General features: G+C 34.6%; 1 protein-coding gene across 1 annotated transcript; it reads left to right on the forward strand.

Annotated features, from left to right (window-relative positions):
- Nucleotides 1–18,384: 18,384 nt before the first annotated feature.
- Nucleotides 18,385–19,185, forward strand: LOC139841206 (uncharacterized). The gene has a single exon (XM_071831434.1). The coding sequence runs from the start codon at nucleotides 18,385–18,387 to the stop codon at nucleotides 19,183–19,185; it is 801 nt and encodes a 266-aa protein (XP_071687535.1).
- The last annotated feature ends 8,227 nt before the right edge of the window (nucleotides 19,186–27,412 follow it).

Raw genomic sequence — 27,412 nt, forward strand, 5'->3', positions numbered from 1 at the left:
GGGGAACCCAAATGCAATTTTACGCTACGGGTTAAGAACCTATTTTGACTCAACATATCCCAACATAGGATTTCGTGAATTAGAAAGAGCTTCTAACATGCAACATAAAGAAGCATGTTATGCTTACGGGTTAGTGAAGTTTGCTTCTTACCAAAGTGAGAAAAAGAACATCGGATTGCAGCTTTTAAATAAAACTTTCCCACAAGTGACGGATTCAGTAGTTGGGGTGAGAAACAAGGTTTTTAGATTATTACGGGGCTGTTGGACATTACGAAACCCTCGTCCTTTTGACGACATTATAACATGCTGCCTAGCCAATGGTCATAACGGTTATTTTCCAAAAGACCAAGGATGGGAAGTCGTCTTAGTAAAACCAGAATGCATGACTTGTTTCTGGACTTATGAATTACGTGTCTTTATTTCCTTTGCTGAACAACATGCGTATTAACTAGATTTATCTTCAAAACTGTCCTGTATCATAGTGTACTATATTTCATGTTATATGTAATATAGCGAAGTTGTAAGTTCGAAGAATATTTGTATGTGATATATTATTATAATCAGTTTTTCATATGGAATTGTAGTAGTTGAATTGTATATTAGCTACTAAGTATGAACTTAACGGGTAGGTAGTACCCGAATTTAAACTTATAAAACGCTAATATGAAGAAAAAGCTTTTATAAATGAGTTCATATTATGCTACGAGATACTATTGACTACTCTTAATATTCTGTATGATTAACTTATTTCATTTGACTATTTTGAAGGAAATGGCACCGACTACTCGACACACCTTGAATATGAGCGAAGAGAAATTCCGTGCCTTTCTTGCTTCAAACATAGCCGCAGTACAGGCCGCGCTACATACCAACAATAACTCTGAATCTAGCAATACAGCTAACGGCGCAAGAAATCGTGTAGGATGCTCCTACAAGGAATTCACTGCCTGCAAACCTTCAAAATTTGATGGGACCGAAGGACCAATCGGATTGAACGGTGGACCGAGAAAGTTGAATCGGTGTTTGCCATAAGTAAGTGTGCTGAAGGAGACAAAGTGAAGTACGCTACGCATACCTTCACATGTATTGCGTTAACATGGTGGAATACCTATCTAGAGCAAGTGGGACAAGATGCTGCTTACGCGCTACCGTGGTCAGCATTCAAGCACTTGATGAACGAGAAGTACCGTCCCATAACCGAGGTCAATAAGCTCAAGTCAGAACTTAGAGGGTTACGAACACAGGGATTCGATATTACTTCGTACGAAAGACGATTCACAAAATTGTGCCTATTGTGTCCGAGAGCGTTCGAAGATGAGGAAGAGAAGATCGACGCGTTTGTGTAAGGGTTACCGGAGAGAATTCAAGAAGATATAAGTTCACACGAGCCTGCCTCCATACAAAAGGCATGTAGAATCGCTCACAAACTAGTGAACCAGATTGAGGGGAGAATTAAAGAACAGGCAGCCGAAGAGGCCAACGTGAAGCTAGTCAAAATAAAGTAGGAGGAAAACGGTGATAAGAGTCACCAATACAACAACAACTATCCCAACAATCGCAACATCAATCGCAACTACAACAAAAGGCACAACAACAACAACAACAACAACAACAACAACAACAACAACAATCTTCCCAACAACAATAACAACTGCAACAACAACAACAATCAGAAGCAGCTATGCCAAAGGTGTGAAAAGTATCACTCGGGGTTCTGCACCAAATTTTGCAACAAGTGTAAAAGAAATGGTCATAGCGCGGCGAAGTGTGAGGTCTACAGACCAGGGGTTAACAGAACGAAAGGAACAAATGGTGTCGGAACGAGTAATGGAGGAGCAAGTAGTGTCGGAGCAAGTTATGCCAATGTAGTTTGTTATAAATGTGGAAAACCGGGCCACATTATTAGAAATTGCCCGAACCAGGAGAACACGAATGGACAAGGCCGCGGAAGAGTTTTCAATATTAATGCGGCAGAGGCACAGGAAGACCCGGAACTTGTTACGGGTACGTTTCTTATTGACAATAAATCTGCTTACGTTTTATTTGATTCGGGTGCGGATAGAAGCTATATGAGTAGAGATTTTTGTGCTAAATTAAGTTGTCCATTGACGCCGTTGGATAGTAAATTTTTACTCGAATTAGTAAACGGTAAATTAATTTCAGCAGATTATATATGCCGAAATCGAGAAATTAAACTGGGTAGCGAAATATTTAAGATTGATTTGATACCAGTAGAGTTAGGGAGTTTTGATGTAATAATTGGCATGGACTGGCTGAAGGAGATGAAAGCAGAGATCGTATGTTACAAAAATGCAATTCGCATTGTACGAGAAGAAGGAGAACCCTTAATGGTGTACGGAGAAAAGGGCAACACGAAGCTACATCTTATTAGTAATTTGAAGGTACAAAAACTAATAAGAAAAGGTTGCTATGCTATTCTAGCACACGTCGAGAAAGTACAAACTGAAGAAAAGAGCATCAATGATGTTCCTGTAGCGACCCCGACAAATCGTCAAGTGACGGCGTCGACTACGTAGGTCCCATTACCTGGTCATAAGTCTTTAAAACAGACGTTTGACCCAAAATATGTCGCATCCATTCAAGTGTAAAGATTGTTTCAAAGTTTACAAAGATAATTGACCACAAGTTAAGTTACAACGTTATAAGTACAAATGAAAACTATGCGACACAGTTTAAATAAGTTCAAAAGATGCTCCAAAATGCATGTATACTCGACATCCAAGCAAGTATCAAAAGAGTGCGGAAGCATGTATCACTAAGCATTCAAAACCTGAGAAAACATAGAAGAATCTGTCAACGAAAACGTTGGTGAAATCATAGGTTTAGTAAGTATTAAACGTTGTTTTTGAACCACAAGATTTTGTATTTCCATAACGTAGATTATCCAAATCATTTTCATTCCAAAAGTGTTGTTATACGCGAGCACTCAATTATCAAAACTTAACCAACGTTACCCCATCACACAGTGCTAGAACCCACACTAAAACACAAAAATATATTTCATCCGCATAACGGTAGCGAACCGTCCGAATGAGGGTTTGTTAAACCCGTATGGCCACACAATATAAGTTCTCGCTTACACCCTGCAAGTGTAACTAATGATAATCGAATTGAGGCATTTTTGTTCTAACTCGCACGTGGAATGTTTGTTTTCACACTTGTGTTCAAAACATAAAAGTAAGTAGTACAAGATGTAACAAAGTATATGTTTTCTCAGCCCACGATTTAAAAGTATAAAAGTTGTTGAAAAGGTGGGACTATGATCTCACCTCGAGTGCACGAGTATAAAGGTACTTCAACAAGTAAACATGTGCATGAAAGTTGCTTAGCCTTGACCTAAACAAGTAAGTTATATCAATTAACCGGTTACGACACAAGGTCGGGTGAAATGTGTTCAATTAGTCCTATGGCTCGTTACGACTCGATTAAGTATAGCATGTGAATCACGTTGTCAAGTTTCATACAAGAAACAAGTATAAAAGCATGTTAGAATGATTGTATAAAAGTTTGGTTAAGTTTGACTAAAAGTCAAACTTGGTCAAAGTCAAAGAAAAAGTCAACATGTTCGGGTCGGGCCCCGGACTATTTTTCTATGCTAATTATTCATATACAAGTATATTAAAACAAGTTTCATGTGAATCGGAGGTCGATAGCTAGTCAAACATTTCGCGTGAAAAGTGACAAAGTGAGCAGAATCTGGCCAGACCCATTTGCGCGCCGCGCGGGGTTAGGTGCGCGCCGCGCCACCATCTGGGCAGACACTTTTCTGTTTTTCACAAGTATGCACGAGCTAAAAACCAAATAACCACATTTTATGATCCGTAAACAATTAGAACATGTATCTTATATCATCGGAAAGGTAATTTGACGAGGAAAACACCTAGACACATTCCATCAAGCAATTCAACACTTACAACAACCCAAAACTGCATTAAACATTCATAATCAAAGTTTCAAGTTCTAAAAACGCATTTCATGATTCGGGCAACCAATTTACATGTATGATATGCCGTTTCGAAGGTAATCAAACACACATTGCAACTAAACACTTATCAACAACAATTCATAGCATTTGACGCATCAAAAGTTCATGTAAAGCTCATCAAACCCTAATCCAAGTTCACAAAATCATTAATCATGTTCTTGGAGTTTCCTTAATCAACCTATACATCAAAACGAAGCTAATGATACTAGTAACACTTTTAAAACATGCACTTTAACAATCTAACAACATTTGATCATCCAAAATCAAGGATTTAGCAAGTAATTTTCATATTGAACAAGTTACACCAAAAACAACGAATCGAGCATACAAATTACATACACGACATCACAATGAGCCATAGACACTAATTAACAACTTTATAACTCAAAAATCTCAAGAACACATAAAATTAGTGATTTTAGAAAGTTACCCAAATGAGATGAAGTTGGTATCAAATTGAAGAGGATGAAGAGAGGATTCCAAATATGTATTTTGTTTAGTTGTAAGCTTCCTTGATTGAATTTGGATGATGAATTTATGAATTGAGTTTTGAGAGGATTTGTGAAAGTATTAAAGAAAAATGGAAAAGAAAAAGATAAATGAATGGATGAGGGAGGTTTGACCTCTTTGACCTAGTCAAAGGTTTGGTCCCTTGGCAAGTTTGGTCCCTCTAGTTTCAAAGCGGGTGCGGGAAATAACCAAACGAATATTTTAAAACGCTCGAGTAAATGGGTGACGTTATAATTAAATAACGAGGATATTATGAACGTTAGTTAACGAAAGATACCAAATTAAATGACGAAAGATATTATTAAAAAAAAAAAGACGGTGTTAAAATAAATTTAACGGAAAAATGCGGGATGTTACATTATCCACACCTCAAAAGAAATTTCGTCCCGAAATTTAGTTGGAAGATAATAATCGATGCCTCTCACTCGAGACCGGAGATGTCAATGCTATGAATAAGTGAAGGTACGTCCTTGAGTGTTCTCATGAATTTGGATTTTTTTTTTTTACGATCCCCGGTTTCAACTGGTTTTCCTATGAAGAGAAGTTTGTCATCGATAGTTGATGTACCTAGCAGGATTGCACGTTCCTGTTCCACAGGACACGTTTCTAAGTTTGTTACACGAAAAGTAGGGTAAACGGAAACTTAATTGAGTCGGAAGTTCTAAACGGTAGGAAGCGGTTCTAATACGCCCCAAGGTTTCAAAAGGTTCAATAATGCGGCTATAGCCTTTCTCGATTTCTCAAAATGGATTACACCTTTCCAAGGTGCGGTTTCTCAATATTACGCGGTTACACACTGGGATTTGTGAGGTTTTCATCTAAGTTTGGTATAACTCTTTTGGCGACTACGGATCGTCTCGAGCCCTCCTCGGATTTGAATGATTTCAATTGTTGTTTCTTGATGGAGTTCAGATTTCGGTGGTTGATGCTTTGGTTAAATGAACAGGGGTATGACATTAGCGGTCATATAGGGTTTCGGAAAGTGCGCGTGAACACACGAGTGGTAACTACTGTTGTAAGAGTGATCTACTAAAGGTGACAATACGAGTTTGTGACATGTCTTTCCAAGACGTAAATCGTTCGTTTGCTCGGTTCGTCAGTTTGTGGGTGGTACGCGGTACTCATGTCTAAGCGGGTTCCCAAGGTTCCTTGTAAAACTAGAAGTGGAACGAGTATTTCGATACGGAATAATTGACAAAGATACACCGTGTTGGAATAGAATCTCTTAAGATACGTTTGAACAAGTTAGTTAGGGTTCGAAAAATGTTCGTTAGGACTATTCACCCTCGTGGCGAATACTTATGTAATATGAGGAGTTTCTCTATCCATGGAGAAATGTTACAAGGAGTTTCTTTAAACGGAAATGCGAACGGTAAAGATAGTAGTGAAATGAGGACTTAGAATAGGATGAGTTTACATCTCGAGGTTGCCATAACGCGCCTCTAGTTGTCGAAAATTGAAGTCTGGAAGAGAAACAAGATAGTACACGTAATTGTATAGTTCGGGGTTGAATAATAGTTGGCCGATTATCAGAAACACAAGGACGTTAAGTCAAAGAAGAGTGAAGTATCGTTGGATTGCGTGTTATCTTAAATCCCAGTAATATCAGACAGTAACGGTGAAATAACAGAGGTATGTGTGTGGTACGTGATGACGAGAAAGTTGATCGGATCTACAGTTTAATATTCGAATTCTTCGTGCAAAATAACGAATTTTAGTTACGTTAATTTTGAGTCGAGAGAGTATGCCTTTCGGCGTTCAAATAGAAATATTTCCATGTTCGAGTTCCATCTGTTGCTATACGATTTTAACTAGAAATGTTGGTGTGAAGAATCACGCTCAAGGTTCGAACACGGGGAGGTTTAGAGTTTTCCTTAGTGAGTTAACGAGTTTAAAAGTCATGTGACACCGTGTGATACCATTCTGTAACACCCCAGCTTAACATGACCACAATATTGTCCGCTTTGCCCGCAGGCGCACGGCTTTTTCTTGGCGATAACACACGAGAAAAGTCAGAAATGAATCTTCGGTAACAACCGGTGAGATCTAATATTTTTACGAATATAAATCTGAGTTGGGAGAGTTTCCTGATTACATGTGGCTTGATTTCGAGATTGATTGTAATGCCTTGACCATTAACATCATGGTCTAGAAAATTGGACTTCGTTCAACAGAAATTCTCACTCGGAGAATTTGGTATAGAGTTGCTCTTTTCTCAAAGTTCGAGCGTAAGATGATGATGTTGTTCGTTTGCCTTCTTTACTTGAATAAGTTAAGATGTCATCTATAAATATGATAACAGATTTGTCTAGATAAGTTGCATGCGTGGTTTAGGAGGTTCATGAATACGGACGGAGTCCTAAATAAATCAAACGGTACTAAGAGGGATTTACAACTAACGTTGCGAGCTCGGAAAATGGCTTAGGAGACATCGTCTCCCTTAACCCCCAATTGATGATAACCAGAACGGAGGTCGATTTGGAATACACGGGATCCACGCAAATAATCATGAGGTAATGGATACGAGGGAGAGGGTATCGGTTTCCAACCGAAAATTACTCAGTTCACAATAATCTATACAAGATGATGGGGAAACATTTTTTTTTTTTTTTTTTTTTTTTAACAAATAGGTTCCGAGCTCCCTAGTTCTATAGGTGTCAAGTCAAAAGTCTTAACGTATATCCTCCAATAAAATTTATAGGCACACAATATTTTTCGTCGGTCACTTAAATCGTCTAAGTAGTATCTGGGGGAAAGAGGTGGAATATAAAGAGCACGAGTCAAATCCTTGGTTATAAAACGTCTAACGGTACTCGAATCGAATAAGTATGAAATATACGGTTTGTTGTGAAGAAACGTACCCGTGACTAGTCCATCATCGTCTCGGGCATCCTAGGTGTCGATGTTGTAAGTTCAACGGCGCGCGTTGGTTTTTGCTTTATTCTTTGGGCATTCATTCCTAAAATGACCCGATTGGCCACAATTGTAGCAAATACTCGGCTTTGGTGCGTCGGGCCCCTTTTGAGTGACAGGGGCGGTACTTCCACAATACTTGGCGATATGACCACTACCTTGGCACCGATGGCAAATTAGCTTGCCACATTCACCAAAATGATGCTTGTGGCATTTGTTGCAAAAAGGTCGTGTCCCGGCATAACTTTTTTTTTTTTTTTTGCCGACGGGGGTGAGAGGTTCCTTGGCAAAGTTGTTGTGGTAGTTACTCGATTGGGGGGCTTCCCATTTTCTTTTGTTGTCACCCGACTCATCCTCGGCTTTAGGTGCCGGCACTTCAATCTCGTCTACCGTTTCGATCAATTGACGGGCCATATTCAGGGCCTCTTGGTGATTACTGGGTTTGGATGACATTACTCCTTGTTTGATGCTCTTGGGAAGACCATCCATGTAAAGTTCAACCCTTAGAGGTTCGGGGGTCACGAGGTTTGGGCACATCAAGGATAGCTCAGAAAATCGTTGATTATATGCCTTTAGGTCATTCCCGACCGCTTTTAAAGTTCTTAGTTCGTGTTCGAGCTTACGGGTCTCTTCGCGCGGGAAGTATTCGGTGATCATCTTTTTCTTTAAGTCGGCCCATGAGAGTGTGTGGGCTTCATCGATACCCACCGACAGCACATACGTATTCCACCATGTGAGGGCGATACCGGCAAAAGTGTGGGTGGAATATTTGACTTTGTCTTGGTCCCGACAACCGCTTATGCTAAAAACGGCTTCTGTTTGCTCAAACCATCGGGTGAGCACAACCGGTCCTCCGGTCCCATCGAAGGTGTGAGGTTTGCACCCCATGAAAGTTTTGTAGGAGCAACCCTCGTTTGAATTACCGGCTCCATGGTTGTTGTGGTTGTGTTGTTATTGATGTCGGAGGAGATACTAGCCATAGCCGCACCTATGGCGGTGGCTATCATGCGTTGAAAAGCTTGTTCGGAAGTTTCATTACGTGGCCCGCGACGGGGAGGCATTGTTCCTTCAAGACACAAGAATATCGTTGATTAGTATTCTCAATAATACTAATCATGATAGGGAATGATGATGTAGAGAAAATTTTCCTTGACTCGCCTTAAATTCTTTATGTCATAATGTCGGAACGTCCATGTGAATCACCGTAATATAATCCCGGAAATTATATTACCCTGATTCTCATGTGCATTTAACATTACTTCATAAAGTCAAGGTGGCGCATCAACAAAATTTATCAACGTAAGATCAAGATCGAATACGAGTTAGATATGATAGAAGAGTTCGAGTATAAATGCACAAATAGTCAAGTAATTCCTACTTCAGTCTATATGCCGGTTGTAGTCTAGATTCACCTATGTACCTTATGACTCGGGGTGGACACAAATGAACTCTAAATCCCTACAACCAAGGCTCTGATACCACTTGTAGCGACCCCGACAAATCGTCAAGTGACGGCGTCGACTACGTAGGTCCCATTACCTGGTCATAAGTCTTTAAAACAGACGTTTGACCCAAAATATGTAGCATCCATTCAAGTGTAAAGATTGTTTCAAAGTTTACAAAGATAATTGACCACAAGTTAAGTTACAACGTTATAAGTACAAATGAAAACTATGCGACACAGTTTAAATAAGTTCAAAAGATGCTCCAAAATGCATGTATACTCGACATCCAAGCAAGTATCAAAAGAGTGCGGAAGCATGTATCACTAAGCATTCAAAACCTGAGAAAACATAGAAGAATCTGTCAACGAAAACGTTGGTGAAATCATAGGTTTAGTAAGTATTAAACGTTGTTTTTGAACCACAAGATTTTGTATTTCCATAACGTAGATTATCCAAATCATTTGCATTCCAAAAGTGTTGTTATACGCGAGCACTCAATTATCAAAACTTAACCAACGTTACCCCATCACACAGTGCTAGAACCCACACTAAAACACAAAAATATATTTCATCCGCATAACGGTAGCGAACCGTCCGAATGAGGGTTTGTTAAACCCGTATGGCCACACAATATAAGTTCTCGCTTACACCCTGCAAGTGTAACTAATGATAATCGAATTGAGGCATTTTTGTTCTAACTCGCACGTGGAATGTTTGTTTTCACACTTGTGTTCAAAACATAAAAGTAAGTAGTACAAGATGTAACAAAGTATATGTTTTCTCAGCCCACGATTTAAAAGTATAAAAGTTGTTGAAAAGGTGGGACTATGATCTCACCTCGAGTGCACGAGTATAAAGGTACTTCAACAAGTAAACGTGTGCATGAAAGTTGCTTAGCCTTGACCTAAACAAGTAAGTTATATCAATTAACCGGTTACGACACAAGGTCGGGTGAAATGTGTTCAATTAGTCCTATGGCTCGTTACGACTCGATTAAGTATAGCATGTGAATCACGTTGTCAAGTTTCATACAAGAAACAAGTATAAAAGCATGTTAGAATGATTGTATAAAAGTTTGGTTAAGTTTGACTAAAAGTCAAACTTGGTCAAAGTCAAAGAAAAAGTCAACATGTTCGGGTCGGGCCCCGGACTATTTTTCTATGCTAATTATTCATATACAAGTATATTAAAACAAGTTTCATGTGAATCGGAGGTCGATAGCTAGTCAAACATTTCGCGTGAAAAGTGACAAAGTGAGCAGAATCTGGCCAGACCCATTTGCGCGCCGCGCGGGGTTAGGTGCGCGCCGCGCCACCATCTGGGCAGACACTTTTCTGTTTTTCACAAGTATGCACGAGCTAAAAACCAAATAACCACATTTTATGATCCGTAAACAATTAGAACATGTATCTTATATCGTCGGAAAGGTAATTTGACGAGGAAAACACCTAGACACATTCCATCAAGCAATTCAACACTTACAACAACCCAAAACCGCATTAAACATTCATAATCAAAGTTTCAAGTTCTAAAAACGCATTTCATGATTCGGGCAACCAATTTACATGTATGATATGCCGTTTCGAAGGTAATCAAACACACATTGCAACTAAACACTTATCAACAACAATTCATAGCATTTGACGCATCAAAAGTTCATGTAAAGCTCATCAAACCCTAATCCAAGTTCACAAAATCATTAATCATGTTCTTGGAGTTTCCTTAATCAACCTATACATCAAAACGAAGCTAATGATACTAGTAACACTTTTAAAACATGCACTTTAACAATCTAACAACATTTGATCATCCAAAATCAAGGATTTAGCAAGTAATTTTCATATTGAACAAGTTACACCAAAAACAACGAATCGAGCATACAAATTACATACACGACATCACAATGAGCCATAGACACTAATTAACAACTTTATAACTCAAAAATCTCAAGAACACATAAAATTAGTGATTTTAGAAAGTTACCCAAATGAGATGAAGTTGGTATCAAATTGAAGAGGATGAAGAGAGGATTCCAAATATGTATTTTGTTTAGTTGTAAGCTTCCTTGATTGAATTTGGATGATGAATTTATGAATTGGGTTTTGAGAGGATTTGTGAAAGTATTAAAGAAAAATGGAAAAGAAAAAGATAAATGAATGGATGAGGGAGGTTTGACCTCTTTGACCTAGTCAAAGGTTTGGTCCCTTGGCAAGTTTGGTCCCTCTAGTTTCAAAGCGGGTGCGGGAAATAACCAAACGAATATTTTAAAACGCTCGAGTAAATGGGTGACGTTATAATTAAATAACGAGGATATTATGAACGTTAGTTAACGAAAGATACCAAATTAAATGATGAAAGATATTATTAAAAAAAAAAAAGACGGTGTTAAAATAAATTTAACGGAAAAATGCGGGATGTTATAGTTCCCGTCGCAAAAGAATTTCCCGATGTATTTCCGAAAGAATTATCGGGACTACCTCCACATCGATCTGTTGAATTTTAAATAGATCTTGTACCAGGAGCTGCACCAATAGCTCGTGCTCCTTACAGACTCGCACCCAGCGAGATGAAAGAACTACAAAGTCAACTGCAAGAACTATTAGAACGTGGTTTCATTCGACCAAGCACATCACCATGGGGAGCGCCTGTTTTATTTGTCAAGAAGAAGGATGGTACATTTAGGTTGTGTATTGACTACAGAGAGTTGAATAAACTTACCATCAAAAACTGTTATCCACTGCCGAGAATTGACGACTTATTTGATCAACTACAAGTCTCGTCGGTTTATTCGAAAATCGATTTACGTTCTGGATATTATCAAATGCGAGTAAAGGAGGATTATATTCCAAAAACAGCTTTTAGGACGCGTTATGGTCATTTCGAGTTTATGGTTATGCCGTTTGGATTGACTAACGCACCAGTTGTGTTCATGGACCTTATGAACCGAGTGTGTGGGCTATAACTTGACAAGTTTGTCATTGTTTTCATCGATGACATACTTATTTACTCAAAGAATGATCAAGAGCACGAAGAACATTTGAGAAAAGTGCTAGAAGTATTGAGGAAAGAAAAACTGTACGCTAAGTTTTCAAAGTGTGCATTTTGGTTGGAAGAAGTTCAATTCCTCGGTCACATAGTGAACAAAGAAGGTATCCAGATGGACCCGACAAAGATCGAAACCGTTGAAAAGTGGGAAACCCCAAAAACTCCGAAGCATATACGTCAATTTTTAGGATTGGCTGGTTACTACAGAAGATTCATCCAAGATTTCTCCAAAATAGCAAAACCCTTGACTGCATTAACCCATAAAGGGAATAAATTTGAATGGAAGGATGAACAAGAGAAGACGTTTCAGTTATTGAAGAAAAAGCTAACTACGGCACCTATATTGTCATTGCCTGAAGGGAATGATGATTTTGTGATTTATTGTGATGCATCAAAGCAAGGTCTCGGTTGTGTATTAATGCAACGAACGAAGGTGATTGCTTATGCGTCTAGACAATTGAAGATTCACGAGCAAAATTATACAACTCACTAATTGGAATTGGGTGCTGTTGTTTTTGCATTAAAGACTTGGAGGCATTATTTATATGGAGTCAAAAGTATTATATATACCGACCACAAAAGTCTCCAACATATATTTAATCAAAAGCAACTGAATATGAGATAACGCGGGTGGATTGAACTGTTGAATGATTATGATTTTGAGATTCGATACCACCCGGGGAAAGCGAATGTGGTAGCTGACGCTTTGAGTAGAAAGGACAGAGAACCTATACGGGTAAAAGTTATGAATATAATTATTCGTACTAACCTTACTACTCAAATAAAGGAGGCACAACAGGGGGTTGTAAAAGAAGAAAAGTTAAAGAATGAGATACCCAAAGGATCAGAGAAACATCTTAATATTCGGGAAGACGGAACCCGATATAGGGCTGATAGAATTTGGGTACCAAGGTTTGGAGATGTGAGAGAAATGGTACTTAAGGAAGCACATAAAACCAGATATTCAATACATCCCGGAGCGGGGAAGATGTATAAAGATCTCAAGAAACACTTTTGGTGGCCGGGTATGAAAGCCGATATTGCTAAATATGTAGGAGAATGTTTGACGTGTTCTAAGGTCAAAGCTGAACATCAGAAACCATCAGGTCTACTACAACAACCTGAAATCCCAGAATAGAAATGGGAAAACATTACCATGGATTTCATTACTAAATTGCCAAGGACTGCAAGTGGTTATGATACTATTTGAGTAATAGTTGATCTTCTCACAAAGTCAGCACACTTCCTGCCAATGAGAGAAGATGACAAAATGGAGAAGTTGGCGCGATTGTATTTGAAGGAGGTTGTCTCCAGACATAGAATACCCGTCTCTATTATCTCTGATAGGGATGGTAGATTTGTTTCAAGGTTCTAGCAGACGTTGCAACAAGCATTGGGGACTCGTCTAGACATGAGTACTGCCTATCATCCACAAACTGATGGGCAGAGCGAAAGGACGATACAAACACTTGAAGACATGCTACGAGCATGTGTTATTAATTTCGGAAACAGTTGAGATCGACACCTACCGTTAGCAGAATTTTTCTACAACAACAGTTATCATTCTAGTATTGAGATGGTGCCGTTTGAGGCACTTTATGGTAGAAATTGCAGGTCTCCGATTTGTTGGAATGAAGTGGGGGATAGACAGATTACGGGTCCGGAGATAATACAAGAAACTACCGAGAAAATCATCCAAATTCAACAACGATTGAAAACCGCCCAGAGTCGACAAAAGAGCTACGCGGACAGTAAAAGAAAAGATATAGAGTTTGAAATTGGAGAAATGGTCATGCTTAAGGTTTCACCTTGGAAAGGCGTTGTTCGATTTGGTAAATGGGGGAAACTAAATCCAAGGTACATTGGACCATTCAAGATTATAGATCGTGTCGGACCAGTAGCTTACCAACTGGAGCGACCTCAACAACTCGTGGCCGTACATAACACTTTTCACATCTCGAATTTGAAGAAATGTTTTGCTAAAGAAGATCTCACTATTCCGTTGGACGAAATCTAAATCAATGAAAAACTTCAATTCATTGAAGAACCCATCGAAATAATGGATCGTGAGGTTAAGAGACTTAAGCAAAACAAGATACAGATTGTTAAGGTTTGATGGAATGCTCGTAGAGGACCCGAGTTCACCTGGGAGCGTAAAGATCAAATGAAGAAGAAATACCGGCAACTATTTCCAAAAGATTCGTCAACACCTTCAACAGCTTAAAATTTCGAGACGAAATTTATTTAACGGGTAGGTACTGTAGTGACCCGAACTTTTCCATGTTTATATATATTAATTGAGATTGATATTTACATGACTAAATGTTTCCAACGTGTTAAGCAATCAAACTTGTTAAGACTTGATTAAATGAAATAAGTTTCATATAGACAATTGATCACCCAAGTTGACCGGCGATTCACGAAAGTTACAAATTTGTAAAAACTACATGTTGTGGTATATATAGACATATATATATGGTTGATATGAGATTATGATGAGTAAGTATCTCACTAAGTATATTAACAATGTGTGATATACATAAAAAATGAGATTACTAAGTTAAGAAACTCGAAATGATATATATAACGATTATCGTTATGATAACGTCTACTAAATACATATGTATCATATTAAGATATTGATACACTATATTTAACATGATAAAATGATATTTAAATATATCATTAAGTGTGTTAACAATGAACTACATATGTAAAAACAAGACTACTAACTCAAGAATTACGAAACGAGACTTATATGTAACGATTATCGTTGTAACGATATTTTAATGTATATATCATATTAAGAGATATTCATACATCATAATATCATGATAACATAATAATTTAACATCTCATTTGATATAATAAACATTGGGTTAACAACATTAATTGAGATCGTTAACTAAAAGGTTTCAAAACAACACTTACATGTAACGACTAACGAAGACTTAACGAATCCATTAGAATGTATATACATGTTGTGTTTTGATATGTATTCTTACACTTTTGAAAGACTTCAAGACACATATCAAAGTACTTCTACTTAACAAAAATGCTTACAATTACATCCTCGTTCAGTTTCATCAACAATTCTACTCGTATGCACCCGTATTCGTACTCGTACAATACACAGCTTTTAAATGTATGTACTATTGGTATATACACTCCAATGATCAGCTCTTAGCAGCCCATGTGAGTCACCTAACATATGTGGGAACCATCATTTGTCAACTAGCATGAAATATCTTATAAAATTACAAAAATATTAGTAATCATTCATGACTTATTTACATGAAAACAAAATTACATATCCTTTATATCTAATCCATATACCAACGACCAAAAACACCTACAAACACTTTCATTCTTCAATTTTCTTCATCTAATTGATCTCTCTCAAGTTCTATCTTCAAGTTCTAAGTGTTCTTCATAAATTCCATAAGTATAGTTTCATAAAAATCAAGAATACTTCCAAGTTTGCAAGTCTACTTCCAAGCTTTCTAATCCATTCTAAGTAATCATCTAAGATCAAGGAACCTTTGTTATTTGTAGTAGGTTATCTTTCTAATTCAAGGTAATATTCATATTCAAACTTTGATTCAATTTCTACAACTATAACAATCTTATTTCGAGTGAAAATCTTACTTGAACTGTTTTCGTGTCATGATTCTGCTTTAAGAACTTTCAAGCCATCCAAGGATCCTTTGAAGCTAGATCCATTTTGATCATTTCTAGTACTTTTATCCAGAAAACTTGAGGTAGTAATGATGTTCTTAACATCATTCGATTCATACATATAAAGCTATCTTATTCGAAGGTTTAAACTTGTAATCACTAGAACATAGTTTAGTTAATTCTAAACTTGTTCGCAAACAAAAGTTAATCCTTCTAACTTGACTTTTAAAATCAACTAAACACATGTTCTATATCTATATGATATGCTAACTTAATGATTTAAAACCTGAAAACATGATGAACACCATAAAATCGGATATACGCCGTCGTAGTGAAACCGGGGGCTATTTTGGTTTGGATAATTAAAAACTATAATAAACTTTGATTTAAAATTTGTTTTTCTGGGAAAATGATTTTTCATATGAACATGAAACTATATCCAAAAATCTTGGTTAAACTCAAAGTGAAAGTATGTTTTTCAAAATGGTCATCAAGATGTCGTTCTTTCGACGGAAATGACTACCTCTTTAGTAATTGACATGTAACTTAAATTTCTGACTATAAACCTATACTTTTTCTGTTTGGATTCTTAAATTAGAGTTCAATATGAAACCATAGCAATTTGATTCACTCAAAACGGATTTAAAATGAAGAAGTTATGGGTAAAACAAGATTGGATATTTTTGATCTTTTTAGCTACGGGAAATGTTTAACAAATCTATACAAATCATATCCTAGCTAACTTATATTGAATTATACATGTATTCTAATATATTATGTAATCTTAGGATACCATAGACACGTATGCAAATGTTTTGACATATCATATCGACCCATGTATATATATTATTTGGAACAACCATAGACACTCTATATGCAGTAATGTTGGAGTTAGCTATACAGGGTTGAGGTTGATTCCAAAAATATATATACTTTGAGTTGTGATCTAGCCTGAGACGTGTATACACTGGGTCTTGGATTGATTCAAGATAATATATATCGATTTATTTCTGTACATCTAACTGTGGACAACTAGTTGTAGGTTATTAACGAGGACAGCTGACTTAATACACTCAAATCTTTAAAACATAATAAAAATGGTTGTAATTATATTTTGATCATACTTTGATATATATGTACATATTTGTATAGGTTCGTGAATCGATCCGTGGCCAAGTCTTATTTCCGAGGAAGGAAATATCTGTGAACGTGAGTTATAGTCCCACTTTTAAAATCTAATATTTTTGGGATGAGAATACATGCAGGTTTTATAAATGATTTAAAAAATAGACACAAGTACGTGAAATTACATTCTATGGTTGAATTATCGAAATCGAATATGCCCTTTTTATTAAGTCTGGTAATCTAAGAATTAGGGAACAGACACCCTAATTGACGCGAATCCTAAAGATAGATCTATTGGGCCTAACAAACCTCATCCAAAGTACCGGATGCTTTAGTACTTCGAAATTTATATCATATCCGAAGGGTGTTCCGGAATGATGGGGATATTCTTATATATGCATCTTGTTAATGTCGGTTACCAGGTGTTCACCATATGAATGATTTTTATCTCTATGTATGGGATGTGTATTGAAATATGAAATCTTGTGGTCTATTGTTACGATTTGATATATATAGGTTAAACCTATAACTCACCATCATTTTTGTTGACGTTTAAAGCATGTTTATTCTCAGGTGAATACTAAGAGCTTCCGCTGTTGCATACTAAAATAAGGACAAGATTTGGAGTCCATGTTTGTATGATATTGTGTAAAAACTGCATTCAAGAAATATATGTCGATGTAATATATTTCTATTGTAAACCATTATGTAATGGTCGTGTGTAAACAGTATATTTTAGATTATCATTATTTGATAATCTACGTAATGTTTTTAAAACCTTTATTGATAAAATAAAGGTTATGGTTGTTTTAAAAATGAATGCAGTCTTTGAAAAACGTCTCATATAGAGGTTAAAACCTCGCAACAAAATCAATTAATATGGAACGTTTATAATCAATATGAATGGGACATTTCAGTTAAGTTTGGTTAAATAGATAGAAATTAAGGTTTCCTGTACACAACATTCTCTCAAGTCATTCGTTTAATTCTCTCAAGTTTCTATAAAATTGATCTGGTGAATAAAGCCTGTTTAAGGCATATGATTCTCTGTTGATATTCACCTTGTTGATGAAATTGTGGTTATAAAGTAATTGTTGATAAATTCGTTGTGTTTCATCTTCTTGTTGATTCAATTGATTGTGTTGGTAAATTTTTTCTATATTATTGTGTAAATTTCTACATGGTATCAGAGCCAGGTTGTTGATCTGATTTGGTTTCTTTGATCGATGTTCGTTGATTAAAAGGGTTTTTTGAAAATTAGGGTTTGTGTTCTTCAATCAAAATTGGGGATTATCAAATAAATAAGGGTGAAGAGATCATTCTTGTGTGGTGGTTTCTTATCTTCAGGCGATACGATCTGAGGAATTTTTCACTGTGGTTTTTAGGGTTTACATCTTGAAACCCTAATTTTGTTTCTTCAAGTTCTTGGCTCATCCAGAACTTGATCTTCATCATTCTTCCGCTGTCAGAGATATCAAGCGGCGTATTCTATCCTCTTGTATTATTCTTTTTTTGTATGTTGATTAAAAAACACTTCTAAGATCACCACAACCCAACTCTTGACCTTGATTCTTAAAATCAACGGAAACCTGATCAAGTTGTGGTTAGATTTTTGATAGTGTTATTTAATCTTGTTGGTTTTTTGTTGTCTTTGTCAATATAATGGCTAAAGATGATGATTCTGGTCCAAGTATTGATGCTACTCAAATCAGTAAATTGGACTTTGGTGACCCACTTTATTTGCATGCTAGTGACATTAGTAGTACACCCTTGATTACTTTCAAATTAAAGGGTACAGAAAACTATAAATCATGGGCTTATGCTATGGAATTAGCACTTCAAACCAAAAATAAAATGGGTTTTATTACTGGTGATTTTAAAAAGAATGAAACTGATGTTGTTTTGGGTAATCAATGGGAAAAGTGTAATGCTGTTGTTCTTTCTTGGATTCTTGGATCTGTGTCTGGTGAATTATATAATGGTCAAATCTACTCTAAAATTGCTAAGAATGTCTGGGATGAATTGAAGGAGACATATGATAAAGTAGATGGTTCTGTTCTTTTTAATCTATATCAAAAGATTAATTTAATTACTCAGAATGGAACTCCTGTTTCAGAATATTATCACAAATTAAATTCTCTATGGAAACAATATGACACCTTTGTTCAATTACCTGCTTGTGCCCTCACAGCATCTAAAGAATTCAATGATCATACAAACTTGATAAAGCTAATGCAATTTCTAATGGGATTGGATGATGTTTATCTTCCTATAAGAAGTAATATCTTAATGAGGGATCCTTTGCCCTCTGTTAAAACTGCTTTCTCTATTATCTCTAGAGAAGAATCACATAGAGGTACACATCTTTTAGAAAAGAAGAGCACTAGTGAAACATCTGCTTTTTATTCTAGCAATTTCAAACCTAAAATTGTTAACTCTGGTAATAATCAAATATGTGCTTAATGTGGAAGAGACAATCATCCAACTGAAAGATGCTTTAAACTTGTTGGATTTCCCCAAAAGGCTGGTAATCTAAAATGCACAAAATGTGGAATGACTAATCACACTGTTGATAAATGCTTTGAAATTATTGGATATCCCTCCAATCTTAAAAAGAAAAACTTTAATAACAATTATAAAGGGAATTCAAGCAAAACTTCCAATGATATTCAGGGAAGTACCAGTACATCTTCTGCAACTCTAAGTAATGAACAAGTAATGAAGCTTCTTAGTCTTCTGGATGATAAAAATGGGAACAAATCTGCTATATCAAATGTTTCAGGTAATTTTTTCAACTATAATGTCTTCTTTAACTCAAATTTTCAAAAATTCTTTGTGTCAAACATGTCAAAAGAATTACATAAAGTTCATTATGGTTGGATAGCTGATTCAGGAGCTAACCAACATATGACAAATACAACTGAAAATTTATCTCTTACATTGATGTTACTGATCTTAATCTAACTGTTGGACATCCAAATGGGACTATGCCTAGGGTTTCTAAAATAGGAAATTTAAAGATTTCTGAAAATGTTATTCTTAAAGATGTACTGGTCATTCCTAATTATTGTGTGAGTCTTTTTTCTGTGCATTGTTTGGTAAAAGATAATAATCTCTTTGTTGGCTTTGATGAAAATAAATGTCACAATCAGGACTTGGTGTCCAAGAAGACCTTAATGACTGGTGATCAATGTGATGGGCTGTATTATCTTACTGGAAATGAAAAAGGTAGTATAAAGAATTCTTATACTAATAACTATAATTATACCAATAAGAATTTATGGCACTGTAGGTTGGGACATCCAGCTGAACAAGCTTTAATGCGTCTTAAAACCAACCTGTTAATTAAAGAAAGTAGCATTGAAGAACTTCCTTGTGATATTTGTCACAAGGCCAAACAAACAAGAGAGGCTTTTCCTCTTAGTGATCATAAATCCAAAACTCTTGGTGAATTATTACATCTTGATGTATGGGGACCTTATAAAGTTCAAAGTTATAAAGGTTTTAGGTTTTTCTTAACAATTGTGGATGATTACACCGGGGCTGTTTGGGTTTACATGTTAAAAACAAAAGAAGAAGTGTTTTCATGTTTTGAAAATCTGTTTAATCTGATAAAAAATCAGTTTGATAAAACCATTAAGATGATAAGGTCTGACAATGAAACTGAATTTGTAAACACTAAATTTTCAGACTTTGTTTCACAAAATGGTATTATTCATCAAACCTCGTGTGTTTATACTCCACAACAGAATGGTATTGTTGAAAGGAAACATAGGCACTTGCTTAATGCTGCAAGAGCTATTATGTTTCAAGGGGGGATTCCTTTAAAGTTTTCGAATGAATGCATTCTTACTTCTGCCTATTTGATTAACAGGACTCCTTCTTCTGTTTTACATGGGAAATGTCCTTTTGAATGTGTTTACAATAGAACATCTAATCTTTCTCATTTAAGGGTGTTTGGTTGTCTTGCTTTTTCTAATGTATTAAATAATAGTGACAAATTCTCTGAAAGATCTGATAAGTGTGTTTTTATGGGATATTCTTCTGTTAAAAAGGGTTACAAGCTATATAGTTTAGAAAATAAAACTGTTTTTATTTCTAGAGATGTAAAGTTTTTTGAGAACATTTTTCCTTTTAAACTAAAAGCTAATGAGTTGAATTCTAGTGCTGATTATAAAGCACATATAAACTTTTTTGATGAAGTTCAAAATGACAACCAAATTTCTTTAAGTCCCAATGATGAAGGGGAAGATAATGTTAATCATGATGATGGCAGTAGTGATGAGGTGGTCTTGGATAGTTCAGGAGATGTTAGTGATGCTGGGGACACTAACTCTGAACATACCAGATCATCTTGTCCTGTTGCAACTTCAGATGTTAATGTTAATGAACCTGAGGGCAGTTTTCAAAACACAGAAAATGTTACTCAAACCTATAATTTTACTCCTAGGAGAAGTCAAAGAAAGAGTTCAATTCCTCAAAAATCAAATGCCTCAAAAATACAATGATTTTATTATAGGAGGTAATTCAAAATATAGTTTGGAAAAATTCATTAACGATACAAAGTTAAATTCTGAAAGTTTGTGTTTTGTTACTGCCCTAAATAAAAGTGTTGAACCAAATACCTATTGGGAAGTTTGTAAAAGTAAACATTGGGTTGATGCCATGAATATAGAGATGGAAGCACTTTATAGAAATGGTACTTGGGAATTGTGTGATTTACCTGATGATAGAAAGCCAATAGGGTGTAAATTGGTTTATAAAATAAAATATAAATCTAATGGGGAAATTGATAGGTACATGTAATGACCTATCCTAATCCACCTTGACGAAGTCTTCAGCAGATGGTCCCATTGCGAGGTACTGACCTCTATATGCCATGAACGACTCCATGTAATATATTTAAAATGAGCAAAATGTACAGCGGAAGATTTCTTTCATACCTGAGAATAAACATGCTTTAAAGTGTCAACCAAAAGGATGGTGAGATCATAAGTTTATCATAAAATAATAAAATTCATCATTTTGATAGACCACAATATTTAAATCCTGCATGGTACAAATGGGCCCGAATCCTATACCCACCTGTAATGTACATGCGATATCTTTTAAATACAGTACACCTTTCTCGTGTATGAAATCATCTTTCATAAATCTTAGTAACCGTACACATATCTCGTGCACAAAAATAACATACACATAACCTGTGTATAAAATCATTCTCTCGATACATAACATTCATATCAATTGGTGGCAATTATCATGTCCACATAATTCAATGGTGGCAATTATCATATCCACATAATTCAATGGTGGCAATTATCATATCCATATAATTCAATGGTGACAATTATCATGTCCACATAATTTAATGGTGGCAATTATCATGTCCACATAATTCAATGGTGGCAATTATCATGTCCACATAATTCAATAGTGGCAATTATCATGTCCACATAATTCAATAATAATCTGCAGAACTTCTGTCTGCATAATAATTCATTCGAGGAATGTTTTACTTGTGTCTATCTCGTCAAACATTTATAAAAGCATTTTATGTATTCGCAGTTCAAAATATATTTCAAAAGCATTTAATAAAGTAGTTGTAAAAACAGCGCATGTATTCTCAGTTCCAAAAATGTAAAGAGTAAAAGGGAGCAAATGAAACTCACCATACTGTATTTTATAGTGAAAATACATATGACGTCATTTAACAAGTGTAGGGTTGACCTCGGATTCACGAACCTATATCATGTATATATATTAACACATTATAGATCAACTAAGTTTATATATATTTTGTTATGTATTAAGATTAATATTCTTATATATAATTTCATTAATACTTATAAGACGTTATGATACTTATTTGATATTTAATTAATGTTACATCAATAATATTAATTAAAACAAAATTTTATGTAATATTAGTATACTTCATATATTTTTATATAAATATCTTTCGTTTGCAAAATTAATAATTTGTAGTAATACTAGCTTAAGGATAATGATAATAGTGATAGTAATAATAGTAATCATAAAAATGTTAATTCTAAAAAAATGATAGTTTTAATAAGGATAATAACTTTAATATTAATGTTATATGATAGTTTTAATAATAAAAATGATACAATAATAATAATTCTAACAAAATAATAATAATTATTATAATGTTAATAATAATAATAATAATGATATTAATAATACTTGTGATAATAATATGGTTAATGATATTAATAATAATAATAATACTTTTACTAATAATAATACTAATAATGAAAATAATAATAAAAATAATAAATTACTACCTTAAGAGTAGGCTCCAAAAAAAAAAAAAATTGTCTCTGCCATGACTCGAACCCTCGACCTCTCGCTAACCCGCAAACACATCTAACCATTCGGCCAATTCAGTTTTTCTGAATTTAAACCGATCCAATATTTATTTAATCTTTTGTCCCAAACTAGAAAAATGGTTCATAAACCCACTTAATACCGTAACAGCCCAACATCATAATTCGATCCCACAATAAAAATTTCTCGGCCCAAGTTACTTAGTTCACGGCCCAGCTGAGTTTTTAGCTTGTATATAAAAAAGAAATACGAATAGACATAGGATTCTCCCATTTGTATTACCACCATCACCGAAAGTTTGCAAGTGGGGGACCAAAAATATCGAACATAATTTTAAACTTAATCCACTTGCATATATTTAAATCCCGTCATCATCAAACTTCATAATTATCATTGCATATCATCATTTAATATCATTATCACTTAATTTTGTTTATTGCCACATCATTAAATACATCACGATCATAATTCTTACTTAAACGTGATTATCATCATCATCCACTATAATCATCAATTTATCATAAACATATCATACTTATCTTATGCATATCATTATCATACCATTATCAAAGTATACTAAATCGGTTACCAAATACCTTCTTCATTTTCAACACCAATATTAATTGCCTGCCATAATTCTCATGATGTTACTAGTCTGCATAATCTTTTCGGCCCAAAGGAACCTAACAGCCCAACAGACACTCTAATCTCGGCCCACAAGGAAAACCGTAGCCCAACAAGAAATTGAAACATGTAGTTGTCAAATAAAAATTTCGACAGAAAGGTAGCATGCGAGAGAAACAACAGGTGGGGTTTTTATTTTATTACATGTTGGCCACTAGTGTTCCACTTGCATATTTTTGTCTCTGAGGTTGCTAAAGCAATATATAATATTCGTCATACCTAATACATCACCTTTTAAGTTTCATCTTCTTTGTTAACCTTGAACAGAAACTTAAATAGATAAATAGGAATGCAGGCTGCTTGTTCACATAAATCAGTTCACAAGAAAATTTAATAGCAGCTAAATTGATGAGGGTTTTAGGTTGGCTTTTGGTCTCGCCAACAAACAGAAACAAGTTGATCAATTTGCAGGTGGGTTTTGATTGATCGACTAGCAAAACAACAAAAGCAACAAAGAGTGGTGATTGACGATAGTTCTTGGTGGTGGTATCGACATGGTGGTAGGGTGAGGTTTACGGTAGATGGTGTCGTAAACATAAATAGATTCATGGTGATGGAAAATGGGTTTGGTGTTTTAAGGTGGTGTTAAAGAGGTGGTTATCGTGATGTTCATCACGGTGGTGGTTGGATTTTGTACACCAACACGAAACAACGACAAGGAAATGGGTTTCGGTTGTTCGACAGGAGAAAGAAAGAAAACAATGAAATGGGTTGGTGTGGTTCTCGGTTATAACTCTAGTCGAAATATGGTGGTTTTAAAAGGTGGTGCTCATTGGTTCCATAGTATTTGAGTGATTCTTTCGAAAGGTTGATAAGCAAATTTTTGGCAGTAAGCGAATAAATTTATAAAATACACAAAATTTTGATCCTGATTGCTAACAGAATTTGTAGGCTTGTGATTAAATTGAGAATCAAATCGTACTGGAATCAGACAGGAAACAAATTGCTTACAGTTTGAGAACGATGGGCAACTGATTACGATTCCTTCTTTTATTTATATGTATAAAGTGTATCTATATATTTATATGTATTTATCTGTACATACGTATTCTGTATATACGTGTATAGTATATCTGTATATTTATTTATGTCTGTATATTAGGAAAACATAATATTATTTAACATTAATATTAATATTAATATTAATATTAATATTAATAAAACTAATAATAAGAATAAGAATAAAGATAATAATAATAATGTTAATGATATTAGTATCATAATAATACTAATAAGAAAATTAACAATTATTAAATTCGACATGTACTGGAACACAGACAAGAATGAAATTTTTGATGGTGATGTATAATAAAATTGGATCCTTTAACTGATTTTATTGTATAAATAATATTAATTAATACTTAGTAAATATAATTATATTGATAATAATAATACTCTTAAAAAAATAAAATAAAATAAAATACTAATACCAATATTAGATATATTGATAATAATATTCGAAATGTTATTAATAATAATAATATAATAATATTAATAATATTAATGTTAATAATAAGTCGTATTATAATAACAATAATTATAATAATTTAATGATTTTAGTAGTACTGATTATACTAATAATATCAATAATGATAACAATAATATTAGTACTATTAATAATATGTTACATGTATCAAATTTCATATTATATATGATAATATTAATATTACTAATATAGAGGTTAATATAAAGAGTGATACTAATATTACTATAACATCTATAATTTAATTTATAATAAAACTTATTGTTTTAGATATTAATATTACATATTAATAATTATGTAATATATATTATAACTTACATTAAATATTTAATATTCAAACATTATAATATATATAATTTATATATACATTTATTTCATTAATAACTTGGTTATTCTATATATTATTTTACATTTTAATTCAAATTATTAAAGTACATTTTATTAATTCATAATGTTATATATAGATATATATACTACATATTAATTACACACAATTGTTCGTGAATCGTCGGGATAAGTCAAGGTTACATGTATACATGAACACAGTTCAAAGTTTTTTTGAGACATCAATATTACAGACTTTGCTTATCGTGTAGATTTCATATTAAGATTAAGTTTAAATTTGATTGGAAATTTCCGAGTCATCATAGTACCTACCCGTTAAAGAAATTTCGTCCACGAAATTTGATAGAGGACGTCATGGATTACAATAAGAATGTTTTCATGACAAATATGAGTTGATAAATAGAGTTTTATCACCATTGAGTAATATAGATAAAACCATTTGATTTTGTGAAGAGTACGAATGAAGCTATCACCAAAGAGTGACATGAGTAGGTATAGATTCGTCATATCTTTTGATGTAGATAGGATTGATTTCTAAGTTCAAGAGATTTGGAGAAAATCTTCGTAATAAGATTTGATTCTTCGGTAAACAAGGGAATTAGGATCCGCTTTAAATGCGATCATCTGTTTTGATTGCTTTGTCGGATATTTTACTATAAATCCACCCCCGTCGTTTCCTTACAACTCACACCTTCCATTCTTTCTCCCCTAATTCATATTTTTAAAGCATTCGATAATATGCTCCACCCAGTACTGATTCTTGATATACTTATAACCTTCACATCTGTCATTCTTTTCTTTCATCTGTTGCCAGAAGAATCTATTCACTTCTATTATTACCTTGGGGTTATAGTGTTATTAATTTTCCCATGCCTTTACGTGGCAATACGTATCGATATGCACAGTTTGTAATTTATGTGTTGTTGTCGAGCTTTATATTTTCTTTTATATTCAAGGGTTCCATACTTTTGTCTCTTCTTCCCGACTTCAAGTCAAGCGAATAATGGTCCGGAATTCGTAGGTATGGATTTTTGAAGCAAACATAGTTAATGTTCTAAGAAAGAAATCGTAATGGCACGATCTTGATTTGGTAAATTACCAGAATATCCGAAAAGATAGAACTATCAAGAAAATATGTTCTTACTATGTTTGGAGTTTGGGTAGAATGTAAGAGTTGTGTAAATGGCACATGATGATGGTACTGTGAATCATCACGTTCCATTAGAAACTCAGCATGAACTACTGTAATATAATCACGTTGATCAAGTGTCATTATATTATACTAACTCATGATTCAGTTCCCAACACTACTTCAAAAACATTTATATTCGAATTTTTCAGAATTTAGAAACTAACACAGTTTCTTTTATGTTGCAGATATTACGGCGAGACAAATGATTTCAGATAAGAATAGCTATGAAAATATCTTCAGAAATATCGAAGATATTTATGATGATATTTTGAAATTTCTAAGTTCGAAGGTTGATGAAGAAAAATTTTTCCCGCAAGATTTTAACATGACCTCAGAGCAAGATATTCTCTAAAGATTTCATCGGATCCAGAATTTCCTGGATTCTTTGAATATAGGGTTTGGTCCTTGTATTTGTCCTTGGTCTCTTTCACGGTTAGCTCAATCCATTTTTCAATACCAAATTTTCTATCGAGCGTTCCCAACACTCCATTCTTTACCATCAAACTCTTGGCCATTTAGGCCATCTACAATTTTACTGTTTCCTCTGCATTTAATGCAGCCATATTTGAATCGTCGATTATCAATCCGAGGTGGTTTCAGGAGAATGGTATTTTTAGATGATTAAACGCTGATGG

The sequence above is a fragment of the Rutidosis leptorrhynchoides genome, chromosome 4 (assembly GCF_046630445.1).
Source record: "Rutidosis leptorrhynchoides isolate AG116_Rl617_1_P2 chromosome 4, CSIRO_AGI_Rlap_v1, whole genome shotgun sequence".
Lineage (NCBI taxonomy): Eukaryota > Viridiplantae > Streptophyta > Magnoliopsida > Asterales > Asteraceae > Rutidosis > Rutidosis leptorrhynchoides.